Raw genomic sequence first — 19,362 nt, forward strand, 5'->3', positions numbered from 1 at the left:
AAAACGGTCGAAAAACGCTCGATAACGCTCGAAAACACTTGAAACCGCTCGAAAACACTCGAAAACGCTCGATAACGCTAGTAGGGAAATGTAAAAAAAATCATACGCGAAATGACTCGGCTTATATCCGGGATTAGGTAAGCCTCGGAAGGATTTTCGCAATATTCGACTCTCACGCATACTCGTCGAGTGTAGCGCCGAACGTGCACATACTCAACGACTCAACCCGTAGCTTGACGCTTGGCTGTTTGGGATGTGCTAAGATTTCTAGGAGCGATCGCACTCTCACAGATTCGCTGCATGACGGTTCAGTACGCGACACCGACGCCGTGCCCCAAAGCTCCGCATCACGTCGACTTCTTGGCAACAATGTACTTAATAGTGTAGATAAGTAGATAAAGTCAAATGGAGCGTCACGAGTTTCTTCCCTTACCATCAAAAGCGAGCAGTGTCGGTAAGCGTAGGTAAGCCACCACCGGCAACTGCCGCATGGTATTACTATCACGAGTACGTGAGCCGCCAACGGCGACTGGTAGATGGTACCGCCATCGCGAGTGCGCGAGCTCCTATCAGAAATTCATTGCGCCGCCCTTGGGGGCAAAAAACGGTGAAAGCTAACGTACGAAACCAGAGGGCAGCACAAGATGCGATCACACGATCCTGCCCGTGAGCAATCTCCCAACTGATCTCTTCTATTCATGCTTGGAAGATAACCTTAAGAATGGTTCCCGCTCGTTTTTGGCGTCACCGGTTGCATGGCAACTTCGGTACCGATGGTGTTTAATGGGTCAAGTACGAATGTACGATGTATCCTAAGTAAGGTGATGATGTCCAATTCTGGACAGGGGGAATGAAGCATTCATTCGGTGACAGAAGGTAAAGGATTGAAAGAACTTTGAAAGGTCCAACACGGATGCAGAAGTCGAGGTGTAACAAACTACAACCTAAAGAAGTAGAGAAATTAGATTGACGCTGCAGCAACAATTGTCATCGTTTGGTCGTGTATTTAAGGACCTTAAGTGTTATTATTGTCCGTACAGTATTCGCACAGTGGTACTCATGGATTCGATTACCGCGGCTTTGAGTTCAACTATATCAGTATATATATTCATGTGTATATATATATTATATATCGATTGCCTAAAAATACTTACAAGTTACGATTAAACTCCTCTAAAGCGTCGCATTAATGCTACACTGACGAGTCGTGTGGTCGTAAGACCGCACTTCCTACATATAAGGAAAGTGTGTACAGTGACTGATGTATCTTTGCAGGATCTTCCAGCCTTCTAAATCATTCCATCCTCGGGTCGTTTTTACACGAGGGAACGAGAGAGTGCGACTTCCTTTTACACTCGCACATCGCGATGTCAGTTTTTAAGAAACATGTACACAATGTGGGAATATACCGCGTACGCGTCGTGTCTACAAGTTCTGAAGCTCGTTAAGGGAGTGCGAAAGTGATATCTGAAGGGTCAATTGTTTTAAACTTTACAACGTGAATATGAAAGCTAGAAGGAAGGTCCTGCCGCCCATGAGATTTCATTTTTTTTTTCTAAATTTTAAAAACACCTATAAACAAATTTCGGAAAAATTGAGATTCCATGGGTGTAAGGACCTTCCTTATAGTTTACATATTCACGTTGTGAAATTTCATATCATATATCATATATTATATATCATATTCGGAGAAATGTTTCATAAACGAGACCTCTTTGACGCCATTTTCGCATTACCTTAAACGCAAGATACAGTTCTAGATCCTCTTGCAACAAAGTAATCGTCGGAGCGGAGGAACTTATCATCGTTAAAAACTATGTACAAGGAAAGTCGAGTAACTTAAAATATTTTGCATTACGCCGAGGTGAAGACTGCTGGGAATGGCACGGTAAAGGTCCTGAAGACAAACGATAGAAGACGGTCAGAAATTCAACGACGACTCGTTCCTCGTCCGGGCTACGCGACGATTTCTTTGCTCTTGGGAAACGCATCCATTTGTCAGGACTATTTTTATAGTTTCCATATACATACCGTTCTTCACTCTTTGAAAGGACAAAGTCACCAAGAGAGGATCGAAACGTGGGTCCTGATAAGCGATTAGCGCGACTATCCGAGATCTGCGGACGAAGCGGTGCTTAATTGTTGGCGGTGGTCGCTGATTATTTACACGAATCAACCACGCTTTACGACCTTCGACATTCTCCGGTACCTTCTTCTAGTATTTGGAACCAAGGTTCGGTAAGGCACTGCGCTTAATACTAGTTAAGTAAGTGAACGAGGACCCGGGTACGAGTCAGCACCAAACCGTCGAGATAAATGCGAGGTCCTCGCCGTCGTTACCGTGTAGTGCGTATTTTAAGTGTATAAATGCTCTTGGTACTGTTACGCATGGTAGCCTAAGTAACCTACTGTAATTAAACATTAACTAGGGCATCCTCCCAAAACGCGGTTAGTACGTAGTCGCGATTCTACGATTAACTGATACTCAGGAACGTGTATAAATGCAACGCACTGGTTTCGAATGCACAGACGACTCTTGAGCCTGGCGCGAACTCTCCGTATTTGGCGAAGCGAGTCCGCCGTCGACTATTACGTACTCGATAAACTATCAATAATGAATACTTTACAAGGAAACCGACGCAGTTTTCATTCCCACGTGATTAGGGAGGACAATGAGGTCGACGATTCCGGATGTTCTTGAAAAATCTGGTCGAGCGTTTGTTGGATCCGCTCGCTTGCCGAGTCGAAATTTTGATCCTACTTAAAACTTCTAATTGTAAGCTTTAAATGGGTTCGAAACAACATACTTCCATAAGTTCGAGGTCCTCCTTCAGACTTTAAAAGTGGCAGATCTTTCCATTTCCTCAACAAGTAGTCTTAAGGTAGGACGTCGTCAGTATTAAGTAGAACGTACAAAGATGAAAGTAGGACCTAATGAGTAAAGAAAGGACCAAAATAGAGCTTACTTAAGATACACAGGTTTACAATAGGACTAAAATTTGGACTCGGGTTCCACCTACTGCCCTCGCTGACGATCGAGAGTTACTAATAAATTAGAACAAGCGAGTAAACCGAAGGCCGTTGACTCGCCATTCAACTTCCTTCTGGAGATGCTAGAGGAAGAGGCGTTATCAGCCGTTATCTATTGTACACGCAATATCTAGAATTAAATGTATATACCGACCGGAACTGAGACGGGTCGTCTGTAACGCAGCGTCTATCTATTTTAACTGTCCTTATAGTTATCGGTGCATCGAATGCCTTCTGAGGTTACCCGGAGCGCAGTTGTCTGCGCACGGAGGCAATGTCAACGGTGACAACGTCGTCCATGAGAGACAACCATTGCCCAGCGATATGGCTCCATCGGACTAGGATTCAGCATCAGATCGTGTATACATGGACGGTTCCATCGCGAGATGCATCGTCGATGCATTCGAAACATCGCGCGATCCCTGACCGGCTTGATCATTTTAATCAACCGTATCTATGTATAAACGTTCTAAGGCTTTGGCAGTGAAGGAAACTCGACTTTTCCTCGATGTCCGATCCAACGCAGGTCGAAGGATCGAAAGATGCTCCGAAAGGACCTCGTTCAGACTACTGACTATTCTTGAAGTGAGTTTCTTCGGGGCATTTTTCGCCATTCGCGATTCCCCTTCCAGAAGGGAAGACGAATCCCTCCACGTTGCGCTCATCGTGGACACCGAAAAGTCGACTCAGGACTTCAAAGGAAAGAAAGGATCGATCTCCTCCTTCTGGTGGTGTCGATATGAGGCCCCGATGCTGGCAGCTGGCCCGCCTCTGTGCAGGATCGACAGCAGAATTTGGCATAGTATTTGTGCTGGCAGTAATTCGCCAGGACGATCAAGTCGCACTTGGCGAAGAACGAGTTGTCCTGGCAATTGGGATGGATAAAGATTCCTGCAATGAGATCGAAGGAATGCGGTAATAAAAATAAACGGAGATTATAAATGGAGTCTATGCAAAATGGCACTCACCAGCTACCACGATATTTGCGCTGTCTGAAGCAGAAGTGTACTCATTGGACGCTTCGCAGCGATACACCCCTGAGTCGTTCTTGTTGGCATCGGCGATTATCAATCGATTGGCATCTGAACGTGGAAATAGAGGCGTACAAATTCTCCGGTCGAATTATTTCTATTAAATTTGACGAGTGAAATATCTCACCGGAAACCTTCACGCGATTGTTCGACCTGATCAGAACATCGTCCTTGTACCAAAGGACTCGAGGAATGGGATACCCGTCCACGTTGCAGGCGATGCTGATGTCGCTACCCTCCGGGAATTGGTTCTGAGATACCGACACGTTTACCTTGACCGGAACTACGTTTCAAAAAAAATATAGAGCATAAAAAGAGCCATCAACACGGCTTCGACGTGAGCAATCGATGAATATAATTCGAAAGAGTCTCTATCACAAAGAAATCAAACATTCGTCATGCAAAAGCGTCTATGGTTAGGATTCATCTCTTCCTCGATGAGAAGTACATGCACATTCACTGTAGAAGACAGGAAGGAACAAGGTGTAGCATTGAAAAATAGGTGAAAAATTGTTAAATATAAAAGAGAAAAATTTAGATTGAAATGCATGTCGCCCCTCACCTTTGTACCGAGTAGCCTCGGAAGGTGGTTCCGTGAGAGGAACGACACCAGGAATGTAGGGTTGAGTGGGATAAATGGGAGCGTAGGTCTGATGGTACTCGGTAGTCTGGGTTCTGTTGGGTCGATATGGGTACTGTGGTCTGTCCGGTCTTTTGGGTGGTTGGACGAGATATTTCGCGTACTCCTGCTGTTCCGGCTTGATATTGTGGACAGGTCCGACAGCTTGCAGGGTAACCGACCAAGAGGCTGGCCTGTCGATCCCATTGTAAGCTTGGCAGGTGTACACCCCGAGGTTGCTCAAGGTAACGGATCTGATCAGCAGAGTGTAATCGGAATCCTGCTCGTAGGACTCCGAAGACAGGGGCAGCATGCGGTCTCCTCTCCACCAGGTGACAAAAGGCCTTGGCCAGCCCATGGCGTAACAATGCAGAATCGTAGGCGATTTCATGGTCACCGTTATGTAGGTGTTCGCTTCTCCGACGATGGCGGCGGAATGGTCGTGAGGTTCTATGGGGTTGGCAGGCAATGTGTGCATGCGAAGAGTGCGGTTAGGATTAGAACGCTAACTACTGAAATTCCACCGCAGCCGAGTTTTCCACAAGTCTACTATTAATATTACAGTAATATTATAAACTATCGCACGGTGTTATAAAGAATCGGTTAGGACCAAGATAACGAGTCTTGCAGTTAGAACGACTGAATTTTACGTTAGTAACACGGTGCTTCGGCTGTTTCCATGATTTTAGTCCGATCGTCCCTCGTGCACCTTTGCATCCCTCGTGCTCGCACAAGGCATTACCTATTTTTACTTCGCCGGATTTATCCGTCGAGTTGTACTTACCCGTCACGTCGAGCTGGTACTCCGTTCTAACCGGTGCTCCGACACCATTATCAGCAGTACAGACATATACTCCCCTGTCGTAGGTGTACAGATTGATGATCTGCAAGGAGCCGTCGTTCAGGATGCGTCGCCTCTTCTCGGCCGCGCCGATCTACAAATGAAGATCAATAGAAAAAAATGAATCAAAGCCCCCGTTAATCAAATCGATATCCATAGAGAAATTGTTGGTGAACCAACCAAAGTGGTATCTTTCCTCCAGGAAATAGTTGGTCTCGGGTTGCCACGAGCTACACACGTCATAGTGACGAATCCGCCTTCCTCGGCACTGACGTTCGGTTCTTCTGGCTGTACGATGGAGGCTGGTTCTGCTCCATACTGAGGAATTGAGGCATTCTGAATCGGAGGAAGCGTGGGAAGTGGTTCCTCGGGTGCCGGTTCCAAGCAAGAGGCACCACACCCGATCTTGCAGCATTTCCACTCTCCGGTGCAATCTGCATCGGACTGACATTCCTGCTCGCAGCGCGTGCTGTTCGACACGTTTGGACACCTTCCTGGCTTAGTAGCTATTATTACGGAGAAAAGCATTTTGCAAGATATATTCAATGCAACTTTGAATATTGCTATGGAATATAATGTTACGATTTAATGATGACTCACTCGATCTGCAGACTCCCTTGTACTCGGTGCCATCTCTGCTCGCCACCAATGTGATGGCACATTTGGTTCCCTCCGGACAAGTCTGAGTCCTGCAGGGATCCACACAACGGCAGCGTTCGCAATCTTGGCTATCGACAAAAGCTTCCTTCCCGTAAGGACAGCGAATAATGTTGCACTCTTCGCGAGCCTCCGCACAAGGATCCTTCTTGTCACGTCCCGAGTCCACGTCTATCTCGTTGCTCGCTGTTAAACGATTCTCTGTGTTACAATTATACGTTTTACATAACATACCGTTCAAAAAGTGGGGGACATGTGATTTAAAGCTTGGAGCATGGCGCTCGTGACAGCTTCTTATATACAGCTTGTTGAATACGAATAAAACGGTGAGGCATGGTGTGCGATGACGCATGGCAGAATCATAGAAAATCGAGGAACAAGGAGTACATGTGCAAGGAAGGGTCCTGCTGGTTTATGTACAACGTTAGAAAGGCTCGTAGAAGCCTGTCGCCGGGACTTGACAAAAGTGATCCGAACAGCCAGCACGTTGTCAGAGCGAGCGCTTTTACTATCCTGTCACTTACTCCTGAAGCAAGTATTAATGCAAGACTCGAAAGTCTTGAATCTGTTACGATTTCCACCGCAACCCGTGTAAACGAACGCCATGCAAGTCTGGCGTTCGTCGTCGAAGTAGAATCGCTTGTAAGTCCCTGTGCTGCAAGAACCGATGTCCACGGGTTCTTTGCAGATCGCTTAAACCACAAGTACAGGGTCAAGGTAACGACACCTCGGTATCGGCAACAGACCGCAATCTAGAGATAAGATAGCTCCATTCCTTACCCAGATGAGAAAGCGAGGTGTCGTTTCCAGTAGGAGCAGGTTCTTCGTGGTGAATGCAGACCGACTCGCATTCCGGAACGGTGCTGAACCTGTTGGCGTTCCCATCACAACCACCGTAAGTAAACTCACGACATCCCCGGCTGCCAGAATCGTAATAGACCTTGGGGAAAGCTCCTCGACACGGTCCGGTGTCGACGGGAAGGTTGCAGACATCTGAAGCAACGATAAGATGGTCAATTCCGAGCGAACGACTCGAGCTGGATGCTCAAAACAATGCCGAAGAAGGCTCACCTTGGCCTTGGAAGCGACCGCAGAGTCTCTCGCACTGCTCCTCGGTCTGGAACCTGTTGGCGTTGCCTTCGCACCCACCATAGATGAAAGCTTGACAAGACTTAGACTGAGGGTCGTAGTAATAGGCCGTGACTTCTCCATTGCAAGGTCCAGCATCAACCGGTGCCAAGCAGAGAGGACTAGCTGGGACGATTTCAGTGATTGGATGCGGTGCCTGTGTACTCTGCTGCTGAGCCTTAACCTCGGACGGAACGTCAGGAACTTGTTTGCATTTGCTCTCGCAGGAGAGCTTGTCCTGGAAGCGATTCTTGTTGCCCTGGCAGCCGCTGTAGTCGAACTCGTAACAAGAGTCCGAGCGCCTGTCGTAGAAATACTGTTGAACGAATCCGTTGCATGGCCCGACCACCTTCGGCAGGGTGCACGGATCTGGAAGATTAAACCTCGCTTAAGATGATGTGGAAGTGGCATCCGAGAGGTCAATCGTTCATGAAAACTTTCTGCAAACTTGGTGTACCGAATCATTTGAAATTCTACCATATAAATGTGGAAGCTCCACGGAAGGTCTCGATGAACATGAAATTTAATTGATTATAAAAATGTTAAAGATGTCGATAAACATATTTAAAAGAAAATGAAATTTCAAGGGGGTCAGGACCTTCCTTATTGCCTCCATACCCCTTTGGTAAATCTTGAAGCGTTTCGGTGCTTCCAGTTCGGAGAAGTTTCATAAATGAGACTTCTTCGACGCCACTTTCACATAACCTCAAATCTGGATTATACTTTTTAATATGTAAAAAAGCGTTTGTCGAGTTTATGGAAAATAAAGAAAATTCGTAGATTACCTTGCACATCTCCACAACGATACTCGCACTCCTCGCGGGTGCCGAACATGTTCCCATTGGTCTGACAACCACCATAGGTGAATTGTTTGCAGATTCCTTCCCTGCTGTCATAGAACCACCTGACGGACTCATCAGCACACGGTCCGTGATCGTCGGGCAGAAAGCAAAACTCTGCAAGGAAAAGGTCCTCGATTTTCATTAACCGTCGAGGATGGAGGAGGGATAGTTGGATGTAATCATGGTTGGGATTGTTTCTAAATTTTGTTACCGGTTTTGAATTCGACGACGGCAGGAGCAGACGTGCTAGTTTTGGCCTCGCATCTCGAGATGCACTCCTGGTCGGTCCTAAAGTTGTTCTCGTTTCCACCGCAGCCTCCATAGTAGAATTGTCTACACCGCTGTTCGTACGAGTCATAGTACCACCTCTGGGTGTAATTGTGGCACTCACCCAAGAGAGCAGGAAGCAGGCAGATATCTTGCTCTGAGTTCCAGGACATAATAGGAAATAGCTTTAAAACATTCGCTAGCTTTTAACTGCGATATCTTCCTCTAATTAATTCGTGCTCGTAGATATCTAATTCTGCATAGATGAGATCAGAGCCGAGAAGAATTATGCACGCAGAAAAATATTCGGTTGAATCAATGAAATTTTGGTTGGTTTAACCATAAAATATGGTTACCATATGGACAACCAAATATTTAGTTGACATGACTAAATTCTTTGGTTAATCGTTTTTTGTTAAAAATTTGTCAAATATTGTGGTGAGTCGTACCAAGTATTAATGTAATTCGGTACATTTGACAAAAACATTCGATTTATTACCTGAAATATTTTCTCAAGTTAACAATTCGATTTGACCGAAACACCTTGGTTGATTGAAACAACCAATGTTTGGTCAAGTTCACTAAAATACAATTCACTCAATCAAAATGTTTTCTGAAATTAACCGCATACAGTCAATCGAATGATTTTATTAAATGAACTAAATTTTTTTCTGCATGTCAAGTAGTACGATCGTTAATAGGTGATAATTGGAACCTTACCGATTTTGGGTGGACAGTCGGTCTCGCATGCATCTCTAGACTCAAAGTTATTTTTATTTCCACCACATCCGGTGTAATAGAAGGGCATGCACCGATTTTCCGACTGGTCAAAGTACCAACGAGAGTGCTTCTCCGTGCAGTTACCCTCGAAACGTGGCAGCGAGCAAGAATCTGTCACCGCATCAATCACCATGCACATTACACGTTAGATCCTACTATATTAGTAATTAATGCCTATTACTAAGGAGGAAAGCTTGCGATTAAATATTAGTACTAGGGAAGAAGTTCCTTCCAACCCGCCCATGTTAAATTTTCGGTTCAACATCTATGTTGCAGTTAGTACATTAATTCTACCCGAGCGCGATCGATGCATCACTCGCAGCATTCGGAAGTGATCGAAATACGCGATCAGTGAGAGATTCTCGTGGTTAAATAAACTGTAAACAATAACAAGGTGTTCTGTGCTGATTAAGAAACCAGCACCAATGATTTAACGATTTCAAACTAAATCAGCAGTGGATGACAAGTGACTCGTTAACCAGCCGACACCCTATGATCCCGAGCATCCTTTTTCTCTGGTGGTTTCAATACCTCGGATAAGACATCGCCGCTCGCAAGCAGCTCGAGATCGGAATTTATTCCCATTGCCGTTACAACCACCGTAAACGAATTGCCTACAAATGCAATGCTTTGCGTCGTAATGCCAGCGCAGTAAAGAGGCGGGGCAAGGCCCGGGCTCTTTCTCCAAGACACACACGTTCTGTATTACTGAAAACGTATTATTCTCACTTTAATCTAGGATTAGTACGGTTACGAATCCGAAGGATTCCCCCAAATCCGGTAATCGAGGACAAATGAACGGAAGTAACGCATGATACTTTGTTGCCCCCTGAGTTAACGTCTGGTTGACTCTTATCACGAATTAGTACGTGGACATTCTATTCGTTAGACATTCAATCTTTCGTTAGAAGTATCCGATAACTATCCCCAGTGATTGCTCACCTCGGCTGCGACCAGGCTGCAGACACTGCTGGTGACACGCCACTTCCGTGGGGAAGTTATTGTTGTTTCCTTTACACCCTCCGTACCTGAAAATCTCACAGCGCTGCGATTCCTTGTTGAAGTGCCACCTGGTGAAGTTGCCCTGGCAAGGGCCTTCTTCCTTGCCCTGATCGCACGGGTCTGCAAATCGCCGACTCTTGTGTCAACATTTTTCCCTAATTACAGGATGCAGATTGATACAGTTAATGATTACTTACCGACATCGTCAGGGACCACGCAAAGTTCCTCGCACTCCTCCCGAGTTTTGAACTTGTTGGCATTACCAAGACACCCTCCATAGACAAACTGACCACATTGTTGCCTTCCAGCGTCGTAGTACCAGGTTGGGTAGTACCCTTCGCAAGGACCAGTGATTTTGGGCAGGACGCAGGCGTCTAAATAACGGCATTATTTGTAACTAAAGCGATGATACAATGTTACAAATGCGGAACAGAGGTTCTATCATTCCGCCTTCCATACCTCGTCCTTTAGGCTCAACGCAGATTTCCTTGCACTCCTCCTGCGTCTTAAAGCGATTGTCGTTGCCATCACAGCCACCATACCAAAACCTCGAGCACCCGCCATATTCAGTGTCAAAGAACCACTTGACGGTAAAATCTCTGCAAGGACCTCGGTCCCTCTCCAAGGAGCAAGCTGCTCCAGGAGTCGTGGGTACGGTCAAGCAGCCTTCAAAGTTTTCCCCTTGGGCCTCTTCCACTCCGTCAAAACAGCATCCATATTTCGAGGCATCGCAAGCGCATCCAGCAAAGTTCGGTCCTTTGGCGGGTGTCCTGCCATCGGAGCAGCAGTTGAACTTCGTATTTTCGCATCCGCAGCCTAAAAGGTATGAATCAACGTCAGACACCCTCGTGATCTTGAAAGCTCTCAAGGTTTCAATCCTGTCGTACCTTGACTGTGAGGTCCTTTAGCTATGTTCACGCCATCCGGACAACAGCCGAATTGATATGTGTAGCAAGGACATCCTTCGAAGTTGGGTCCAGTAGCCGGGGTGAACCGATTGGGACAACATCCATGAGTCGTGTACTGGCAACCGCAACCCTCGTTGTTAGGTCCTCTTGCGGCTGTAGAGTTGTCGGGACAACAACCGAATCTGGAATATTGGCATCCACAGCCATAAAGATCTGGACCTCTGGCCGGTAAAATGTTGTCTGGACAGCACTTGAAGGGAGTGGACAAACAGCAGCCCTCCATATTTGGTCCATGGGCGGGAGTCGAACCATCCTCGCAACACCCATATGTGGTGTTCTCGCAAGGCAGATGACAACCGTGGTAATTGCCTCCCAGTGCTGCCGGAAAGGGAAAACTCGTTACAGATTCCATTTCGTAGGAATCGTTCCATGTTTCTCCAGGTTCACTTCGTACCTGGGGATACTCCATCGGGACAGCAGCCGAAGTAGGAGGCGGTGCAGTTCTCGAAGTTAATGACCCCACAGCCTTCAAAGTTCGTACCGGAAGCGGGCTTGACGCCATCGGGGCAGCAGCCGTAGGTGGAGTTGGCGCAGTCCTCTTCCGGTTCCACAGGAGTGGTGCTTTCTTCGAGATCCGTGACCGGCTCCGTGGAGGTAACTTCCGGCTCCTCGCAACCTTAAATCCACGACACAATTAATTCATGAAAGTAACGCCCTCCAAGAGAAAAAACTAGGTAAAACCTTCAAAGTTTGGTCCAGAAGCCGGTCTTAGGTTGTCTTCGCAACAGCCGAACTTGGTCACGTTGCAGCAGCCCAAATTGTTGGCTCCGCTCGCTGGCGTCTCCTCGTCCAGGCAGCATCCAAATCTGGTGATGAAGCATTCGTTATGGAAATTGTATCATTAGCAGGAAAAATTTTATCTTAAATAGAGCACTTACTCCGTCTGGTTGCAAGGCTTGACGCAGCCTTCGAAATCGTTACCCTCTGCAGGAGTGACGCCATCCGGACAACAACCAAAGAGAGTCTCCTTGCAATGCGAATCTGGGCAACCTTCGTTGTCGGGTCCGATTGCGGGAGACACCTCGTCGGGACAGCATCCGTATTTGGTCTCGTTGCAGGTGAGAGGAGTGGGGCACCCTTTCCCGAATGGACCCTCGGCTGCAGTCACTCCGTCGTAGCAACAACCAAACGGAGCGGTCTTGCAAGTCTCCTTCTTCTTCCTGAGTTTGCACTTCCTCAGCTTGTGCTCCTTCGTGATAGCGTCCTCCACGGGGCTGATCGTCGTCCACAATTCGCTGACTGGAAATAAAGTCACTCGATCATGCTTTCTATCGAAAGGAAAGTTCGCCGGTGACCTGGGTCGTTTCTTGATTACTCACTATGCGTCTTGCCGGTGAGATCTACCTCTTCCGTCTCTGTTGTCTGATCGGTAACACCGCTTTCCGTTGTCAAACCTGTCTCCCCAGTTTCGGTCGTCATCTCACTCTCGGTCACGGTCGTTTCACCAGACTCCGTCGTACCTGATTCCGAAGTCGCCTCGTACTCGGTGGATTCCGTCGTTGCTCCAGACTCCGTGCTTCCAGCCGACACCGTTGATACACCGGATTCGGTCGTCTCTCCCGACAAGGTGGATGGTTCCGACTCCGAGGTTTCACCGGACACAGTTGACGAAGTTTCGGAAGTCTTTGGACTTTCGGAAGTTCCTGTGGTTCCAGAGATCGTAGAGGTCTCGGAAGTCTCCTCGGTGCTCTCGGTCACCGATGATCCTGTCGACTGGGTTACTTCCGTTTCAGTGGTGGACAACTTGCTGGTTTCGCTGGTTTCGCTGGTTTCGCTGGTTTCGCTGGTTTCGCTGGTTTCGCTGGTTTCGCTGGTTTTTCTGGTTTCGCTGGTTTCGGTGGTTTCGCTACTTTCACTAGTTACTTCCGTCGTGGAGGCGAACGTGCTAGTCTCCGTGAAGTCACTTTCCGAGGTAGCCGAAGTGGACGATTCTGAAAGAATCTCTGCTTTATTTCTTTTTCCACACTTAATTTGTAATAGACAACCCTACTTGCACGTTACTTACCGGTTGATTCTGAAGATTGAGAGGTCGGCAATTCAGTGGTTGACTCGAAAGTTGAAGCGGACTCTTCCGTCGAGCTTGATCCCGTGGTCTCTTCTTCCGTAGAAGTGCTTTCAGACTCGGTGGAGGAAGTCGTTGGTGTGGATTCGGTGGACTCCGTCACTGTCGATTCCGTGGAGTCTGTGGTTTCCGTGACGGTCGACTCCGTGGATTCGGAGGTCTCCGTGACGGTAGATTCCGTGGACTCTGTTTCAGAAGACACTGTAGTATCTTCGGAACCTGTGGTAGCGGTTACGTCCAAAGTGGATGCAGTGGAATAATCGGAAGTGGACGTCTCCTGAGTGTCCTCGGATCCCGTCGACTCGGTCGATCCTTGCGTCGTTGCCGATTCGCTGGTTGATAATTCCGTTGTACCCGATTCGGTGGTGGCATCCGATCCAGACACTAGTTTTTAATATTGAATTAAATAAATAAACACACGAGTAATGGTACACAGAAATTATGCGTGAATTTACTCGAGCGATGCAAACCTTCCGTTTCGCTGACTTCAGTGGCTTCGGTCGTTGATGACTCCGTACTCTCGGCGGTCTCTGAAGATTCTGACGATTCTGACGACATTGTTGATTCTGACGATTCTGACGACATTGTCGATTCTGACGATTCTGACGACATTGTTGATTCTGACGATTCTGACGTATCGGTGGACCCCGATTGACTCGATTCGTCGGTGGAACCAGACTCCGTGGTCACGGAAACGTCGGTGGAACCTTCGGTCACCACGGTAATGAAACTGGTAGTCGACTCTTCGGATGATCCACTACCTTCCACGGACTGATCCTTGTCCGATATCGAGGAGTCAGTGTAAAATGAACTGAACAGAGTGAAATCGTCACTTCCGGTACCACTGCCGCTGCCGGCGTCCGTGAAAAGACTTATGTCTCCGCGAATGTACGTCGAGTCGCTCATCATGATGTCGTCCAGACTGGTCCCTTCAGAAAGCTCCATACCAAACGGCGAACTCAACGGCGAAGCCTCCGTCATTCCTTCGTCCGCTTTTTTAGATTTAGTCTGAAGAAAAATATAGTAAAGATAGGAATTACTCTTAGAAGCGAAGGAAAAATTTTAAACTAGCAGAGGCAGACACTTACTTCACCCCCTAAGCTGGGATCGAATGTCACGAAATCCTCGTCTTCGTACTCTTCGCATTCCTCCTCCTCGATAGGCAGAACTGTAGTCTTCGACGGTTCCACGGGCAGCATTTCGTCTGAAATACGTCGATATTGAATTTTCCGAAAATTCACTAAATATTCAAATTATTTATGGAAGTGCATTCCTCACCTTCTCCGCAAGGATGATCGTTGCAGCTTTCCTCGCTGAACATGATCGTGTCTACGTCGCAATTGTCCGGCGAAACAGTTTGGTTGTCTTTCAAACAAACTACCTTTCTCGACATGTCGCCGCCTCCGCATGGCTTGGAGCACTAAAAGATTCAATTATAATTTTTTAATTCAAAAGTTTAGAGAAAACCTCCTGGACTACCTTAGGAGATGAACCGATTTAACAAGGTTCTCGTTACCTTGCTCCAAGGACCGACGAACCATTCTCCTTTGCACTGTTCGATCTCGGCGGTGCAGTTCTTCTTGTCCTCGTATTTTTTCTCCAGGTCGCATTTATCATCGGGTGCCTTCTTCAGAGTTTCCTCGTCCTCGAAAGTACCGCAGAAGACCTTCCTAGTCTGGACACCCGAGCCACACTTTGCCGAACACTGAACAGATGGAAATGGAAAAATTCATCCATTTAGAGGTCAAGAGAAATATAAATTAACAAAAGGAACAGGCATGTATCGCTTACCTCGCTCCACTGAGTAGCGTACCACTGAAATTCGCAGTTCTGCACATTTTCGCATTTCCTGGTCAATTCGGGCTTCTTTTCAGAATTGCACTTTTCATCCGGATAAACGTCTCCATCCTTCGTGGCGCAATGAGCGGTTCTTGTCTCTTGACTTAGGCCACATTTGTCGTCGCACTGTAAATCAATCACGTCGAATGAGACCAACGAAAGGAACAACGCACGGACAGCGATGTATTTTAAAAATTAGGAAAGTAAATGGAAACTCACGCCACTCCAATCAGAGACGACCCAGTCCAGTCCGGCGCAAGGTCTCAGCTCGCAGGGCTTTTCTTTTTCTGGAACTTCACCCTGGCAAACTTCATCGGCCAAAACCTCGATCTTCCCATCGTCCTTTTTGTAACAAGTTACCTTCCTAACCTGCTTGCCTATTCCGCACAGACGATCGCACTGAAAACACCGATAAAAACCCGTGACCACCTTGCGAAAAATAATCTGGTACATTTTCTTCTATCCTTTTTCGTTCATTTTTCGCATTCGAGATAAATGATGCAGACCTGCTCTATCTAATCTCCTTTCTTACCCTTATCCACGTCTCCTCCATTTTCATGAACTCTATGCAAAATAATCTTTTACCGGTTTCCAGGGTCCCAGGTGCCATTTCGGGCACTCCACGTCCTTATTGCATGCCTGCGTGGTGGAGGCTTTGGGACTCAATTTCTCAAGACACTGGGAATTGGCATTTTTATGAACTCTATGCAAAATGATCCTTTACCGGTTTCCAAGGTCCCAGGTGCCATTTCGGGCACTCCACGTCCTTGTTGCATGCCTGCGTGGTGGAGGCTTTGGGACCCAATTTCTCAAGACACTGGGAATCGTCGACCACCGAGGGAATTCCTCCTGCGACGACTTGCTCGCATTTAATCTCCCTCGACTGTACACCACCTTCGCCGCAAGGTTCACTGCAAGGACCCCAAGGACCCTCCACCCACTCTGGAGGACATGGTTCGTCACCACACAGCTGGGTGTCGGCTGGTTCCAGCTGGGGGTCACAGAGGTTCTCGTCCACTCGCTCGTTGTCACGTCGGCGTACGCAAGCGACTCTCCTCGATTTATAGCCTTAAAAAATTAATTAATTAACCATTAATTAAGGGGTCCATTCCCACTTAGAACTCATTATAACTCTATTTAGAGCAATACCTCCGCCGCAACTCGCGCTGCAAGAGGAGAATTCGTCGGCTATCCAAGTGTAACTGTCGGGGTCCGATTGCTGCGAGAACTTCTTCGGAATGCTGTACTCGTAGTGCACGCCGACGTTCTTGTCTTGGTACAGCAACTACGGGGCATACCCAGAATATCCGGCCATGGACTTTGTACAGGTCCTGGGGGGAATTTGCTCGAGGAGGAATTTAGCGGATGCTTACCACGACGTAGATCGCTTCGCTGGTCGGTCCCAGGGCGGCTATGGTATCTGGAGCTGCGAAACCCTGAGGATCCCTAGAATAGTGAAATATCGTCCCTGCGAATCGCAGACTGCGGGGGAAGTCTATCCTCCAGTTGCCGTTCAGATAATAATGCCCGGTCGTGTTTCGAATCGCTGAAAATTTTAACCAATTTTGTTAACCAGTCATTTCTGACGACGATACGACGAGACTACATCATCCAGAAAAATATTTGGCTGAATCATTATAATTTTTGTTGACTTAAACATAGAATATGGCTATTATGTGGACAACCAAATAATTAGTTGACATGACTAAATCCTTCGGTTAATAATTTTTGGTCGATCGCGTTAAATATTTGAAACATTTTCTGCAATTAACCAAATGTAGGTAATCAACCGATAATGTTATATGAACCAAATTTTTTTCTACGTGCAGAGGTTGAAGCGCAGGTCTTTGGCGATTCCCTAATGTACTAACCGAGGTAATTGTTGGACGGCCGGACCTCTTTGATCACGATGTTGGTTGCTCCTTCGGGGATGAGAAGGATGTCGATATACCCTAGAAAAGAAATCAACTCCTTGAATATTGAGTCTAATATGTTTCGTGGTTAAGAGGGATGCTGTAGGCATCACGCACCAACTTGCAGATCATCCGTGTCGAAGAGACCACTGACGGTGTTACAGTCGGAACCGTCACCTCCACAATCTCTGCAAGCGTCTTCCTTGGCGTCGCTACCCAGCATCTTGTCGCAACCTACGGGCTGAACAAGATCACGAAGGTTTCCCTCGTTCACCCTGGTCGAGGAGATCCAAGAACTCCAACTGGAGCGAGAATCTAGTTCCAAGTTGTACCTACCATGCATCTTCCCTCGACGCAGACGTCGTTCTTCTCGACGTCGCAGGGCGTCCCGTCGACGACGCTCAGTTTGTGTCTGTAGAAGAAACGCTCGCCTCGCGGCATGCAGTTCAACTCGCATTTGTTAGGGCCACCGGTGTAAGGTATCCAGCTAGAAAATGAACCAGTCGCAGTATTTTACGAAAAAATCGGCCACTCGGACAATTTACTTGGACAATTTCCACTTAACGAGTTTCTTCGTCCGGGAACGACGACGAAGAAGGACTTACTCGTAATAGACGTCCTCGAAGGGGACGTTGTTGAACTCCGTGCATTGTTCGGCCCTGAAGTCCTTCGGTTCTCCAGGGCAGTCCTGGAAGAAATTCCAAGTCCGTTGATCGATGAAACCCAACGAAGAGGGATCGAGATTTGGCGCACTCGCGATTACGAGGCCAAGGCCGATGATCGACTCGGTTAAAAGAAGCAACGCGTCAACCTTGACGATGGCCGGAATGAACATCTCCAAGCGCAGCTGCAAGTGAAATCTCGCGTGCCAGCGCGTGCGATTTCTTTCTCCGTCATCCTTCTTCCGTCCTTTTCCTTTTTCTCCCCAAAGCACGCATGTAGGTCGTCGTACGGAAATAAATCGGACGCGCGGTTTCTTTCGAAGGGATCCGAGGGTCGGGTCCAGCGGGAACCAGATCCACGAAGGAAAGAAAAATGCCGCATCATGAAGCGAAATGAGAGTGGGTGTGTTTAATTCGAGCCGAGTGATCCAGCTCGGGTCTTCGGGGTGGAAAAGGTGGAGAAGGTGGAGAAGGCGAATTGGCTTTGGTCGGCTCGAACCCGAAGAGGAGGCGTCGGAGGTGTGGCTTTCCCGTAGACGCTGGACCAGTTTGGGCTCATCTCGTTACCCGGAGAATATCGTCCGATAAAAACGAGCAAATTAATTAGAAAAAGAGGCCCCGGGCGTCAAGAGTCTCGTCGGAGGTGGGAAATACGTGGAAACCTTCGAAGGAAGTATATCACGCCCCAGCCTATACACGGGACTCGAGAGATTTAAGAGGAAGGGGAGAAAGAGTTCTCTTAGACGTCAAAAGCGTGACTCGAGGATCGAAAATAGCCCCGCAGTCGAGGAAGCATCGCCAACGGGGGAACAAGAATGAGAAATGGCGACGGGGAACATCCGAGATCCGTTCCACATTCCAAGGGCCTCGAGACGCATCTGCATACAGATGCCCTCGCGAGAATACTCGCTCCGAGTTCGGAAGGCTTCCAGGAACGATTTTTCCATACCAGTCGGACTTCCAACGACACCATGGAGTATCCCGTGTCGCGCAATAGCGCCTTACCTACGCATAGCGGAAAGCCCCTCTACGGATGAGTTTCCGGCTCTCGTGATTTCTTTTGAGACTGAAAACATCCGTGCAAAAGGGACGATGAGGTCGAGCGAAACGGAACTAGATGAGACTTCTCTTCCGACCTTCGCAGACAAGGGCGAGGTCTCGCACGAAAAGAGGAAGAGCTTCGTAACGACGGAAAGCTTTTACTCGCAGGATATCGCGTTACCGCCCTCGGCGTGCTCTCTGACTCCGCTGCGTTTTCCCCGCTTCCGAAGAAGCGAGACCACTCCCACGGGAACCGAGGAGGCTTCGATCCCACCTCCCATTCGAGCCCTCCTTTGTCCTCTGCTTATGAATTCCTCTGGTTTCGAAATTCAAAAATAAAAACTCGAGCAAAGGAAATTCGCAGATATCGCCTCACTGCTCTGAATGGACCCTCTGACTCCACGACATTTTCCTCGTTCCCGAGGAGACGATGCCCTTCTCTGGTAAACCGTGGAGACCTCGATTCCATCTTCCTTCCGAGCTCCCTTTTTGTCCTGCGCCTTCTAGAGAAATTCGAAAGTAAATCTCCAAGTGGAGGAAATTCGCTGCACGAAGCAGGGGAAACGTGGCCAGCGGTCCTCCGTCAATTACGAAGGTGCCCGTCGAATGGATCCTCGGAGGCGATATTTCTCGCCAGGAATCTCCCCCGGTATCGAGAGCCTCCTCGAGACGTACCGCCG

At 47.7% G+C, this 19,362-nt stretch overlaps 1 protein-coding gene across 4 annotated transcripts in view; it reads right to left on the reverse strand.

Annotated features, from left to right (window-relative positions):
* Positions 1-1,653: 1,653 nt before the first annotated feature.
* The window catches only part of LOC105697286 (papilin), a 73,534-nt gene continuing 55,825 nt past the window's right edge, over positions 1,654-19,362 (reverse strand). For 2 of the 4 annotated variants that reach the window (XM_012420478.1, XM_012420477.1), the window contains exons 5-39: positions 17,585-17,667; positions 17,316-17,466; positions 17,097-17,220; positions 16,938-17,018; positions 16,440-16,612; positions 16,216-16,351; positions 15,791-16,134; positions 15,286-15,465; positions 15,019-15,192; positions 14,744-14,932; positions 14,506-14,647; positions 14,316-14,431; positions 13,698-14,235; positions 13,171-13,611; positions 12,485-13,096; positions 12,044-12,404; positions 11,847-11,971; positions 11,560-11,781; positions 11,085-11,483; positions 10,657-11,013; positions 10,395-10,571; positions 10,138-10,317; positions 9,136-9,306; positions 8,360-8,572; positions 8,092-8,262; positions 7,250-7,675; positions 6,959-7,171; positions 6,703-6,870; positions 6,122-6,364; positions 5,702-6,027; positions 5,465-5,615; positions 4,624-5,130; positions 4,189-4,344; positions 3,999-4,112; positions 1,654-3,921 (exon numbers count right to left, since the gene is read on the reverse strand). In XM_012420478.1, the coding sequence (XP_012275901.1) occupies positions 3,725-3,921; positions 3,999-4,112; positions 4,189-4,344; positions 4,624-5,130; positions 5,465-5,615; positions 5,702-6,027; positions 6,122-6,364; positions 6,703-6,870; positions 6,959-7,171; positions 7,250-7,675; positions 8,092-8,262; positions 8,360-8,572; positions 9,136-9,306; positions 10,138-10,317; positions 10,395-10,571; positions 10,657-11,013; positions 11,085-11,483; positions 11,560-11,781; positions 11,847-11,971; positions 12,044-12,404; positions 12,485-13,096; positions 13,171-13,611; positions 13,698-14,235; positions 14,316-14,431; positions 14,506-14,647; positions 14,744-14,932; positions 15,019-15,192; positions 15,286-15,465; positions 15,791-16,134; positions 16,216-16,351; positions 16,440-16,612; positions 16,938-17,018; positions 17,097-17,220; positions 17,316-17,466; positions 17,585-17,667 (8,361 nt within the window). In that variant the 3' untranslated portion in view covers positions 1,654-3,724. The remainder of the gene's footprint in view (positions 3,922-3,998; positions 4,113-4,188; positions 4,345-4,623; positions 5,131-5,464; positions 5,616-5,701; positions 6,028-6,121; positions 6,365-6,702; positions 6,871-6,958; positions 7,172-7,249; positions 7,676-8,091; positions 8,263-8,359; positions 8,573-9,135; positions 9,307-10,137; positions 10,318-10,394; positions 10,572-10,656; positions 11,014-11,084; positions 11,484-11,559; positions 11,782-11,846; positions 11,972-12,043; positions 12,405-12,484; positions 13,097-13,170; positions 13,612-13,697; positions 14,236-14,315; positions 14,432-14,505; positions 14,648-14,743; positions 14,933-15,018; positions 15,193-15,285; positions 15,466-15,790; positions 16,135-16,215; positions 16,352-16,439; positions 16,613-16,937; positions 17,019-17,096; positions 17,221-17,315; positions 17,467-17,584; positions 17,668-19,362) is intronic. The other 2 variants (XM_012420479.1, XM_012420480.1) reach the window with 2 other exon arrangements.

Source organism: Orussus abietinus, unplaced genomic scaffold, assembly GCF_000612105.2.
Source record: "Orussus abietinus isolate OABI.00-Male unplaced genomic scaffold, Oabi_2.0 scaffold194, whole genome shotgun sequence".
Classification (NCBI taxonomy): domain Eukaryota; kingdom Metazoa; phylum Arthropoda; class Insecta; order Hymenoptera; family Orussidae; genus Orussus; species Orussus abietinus.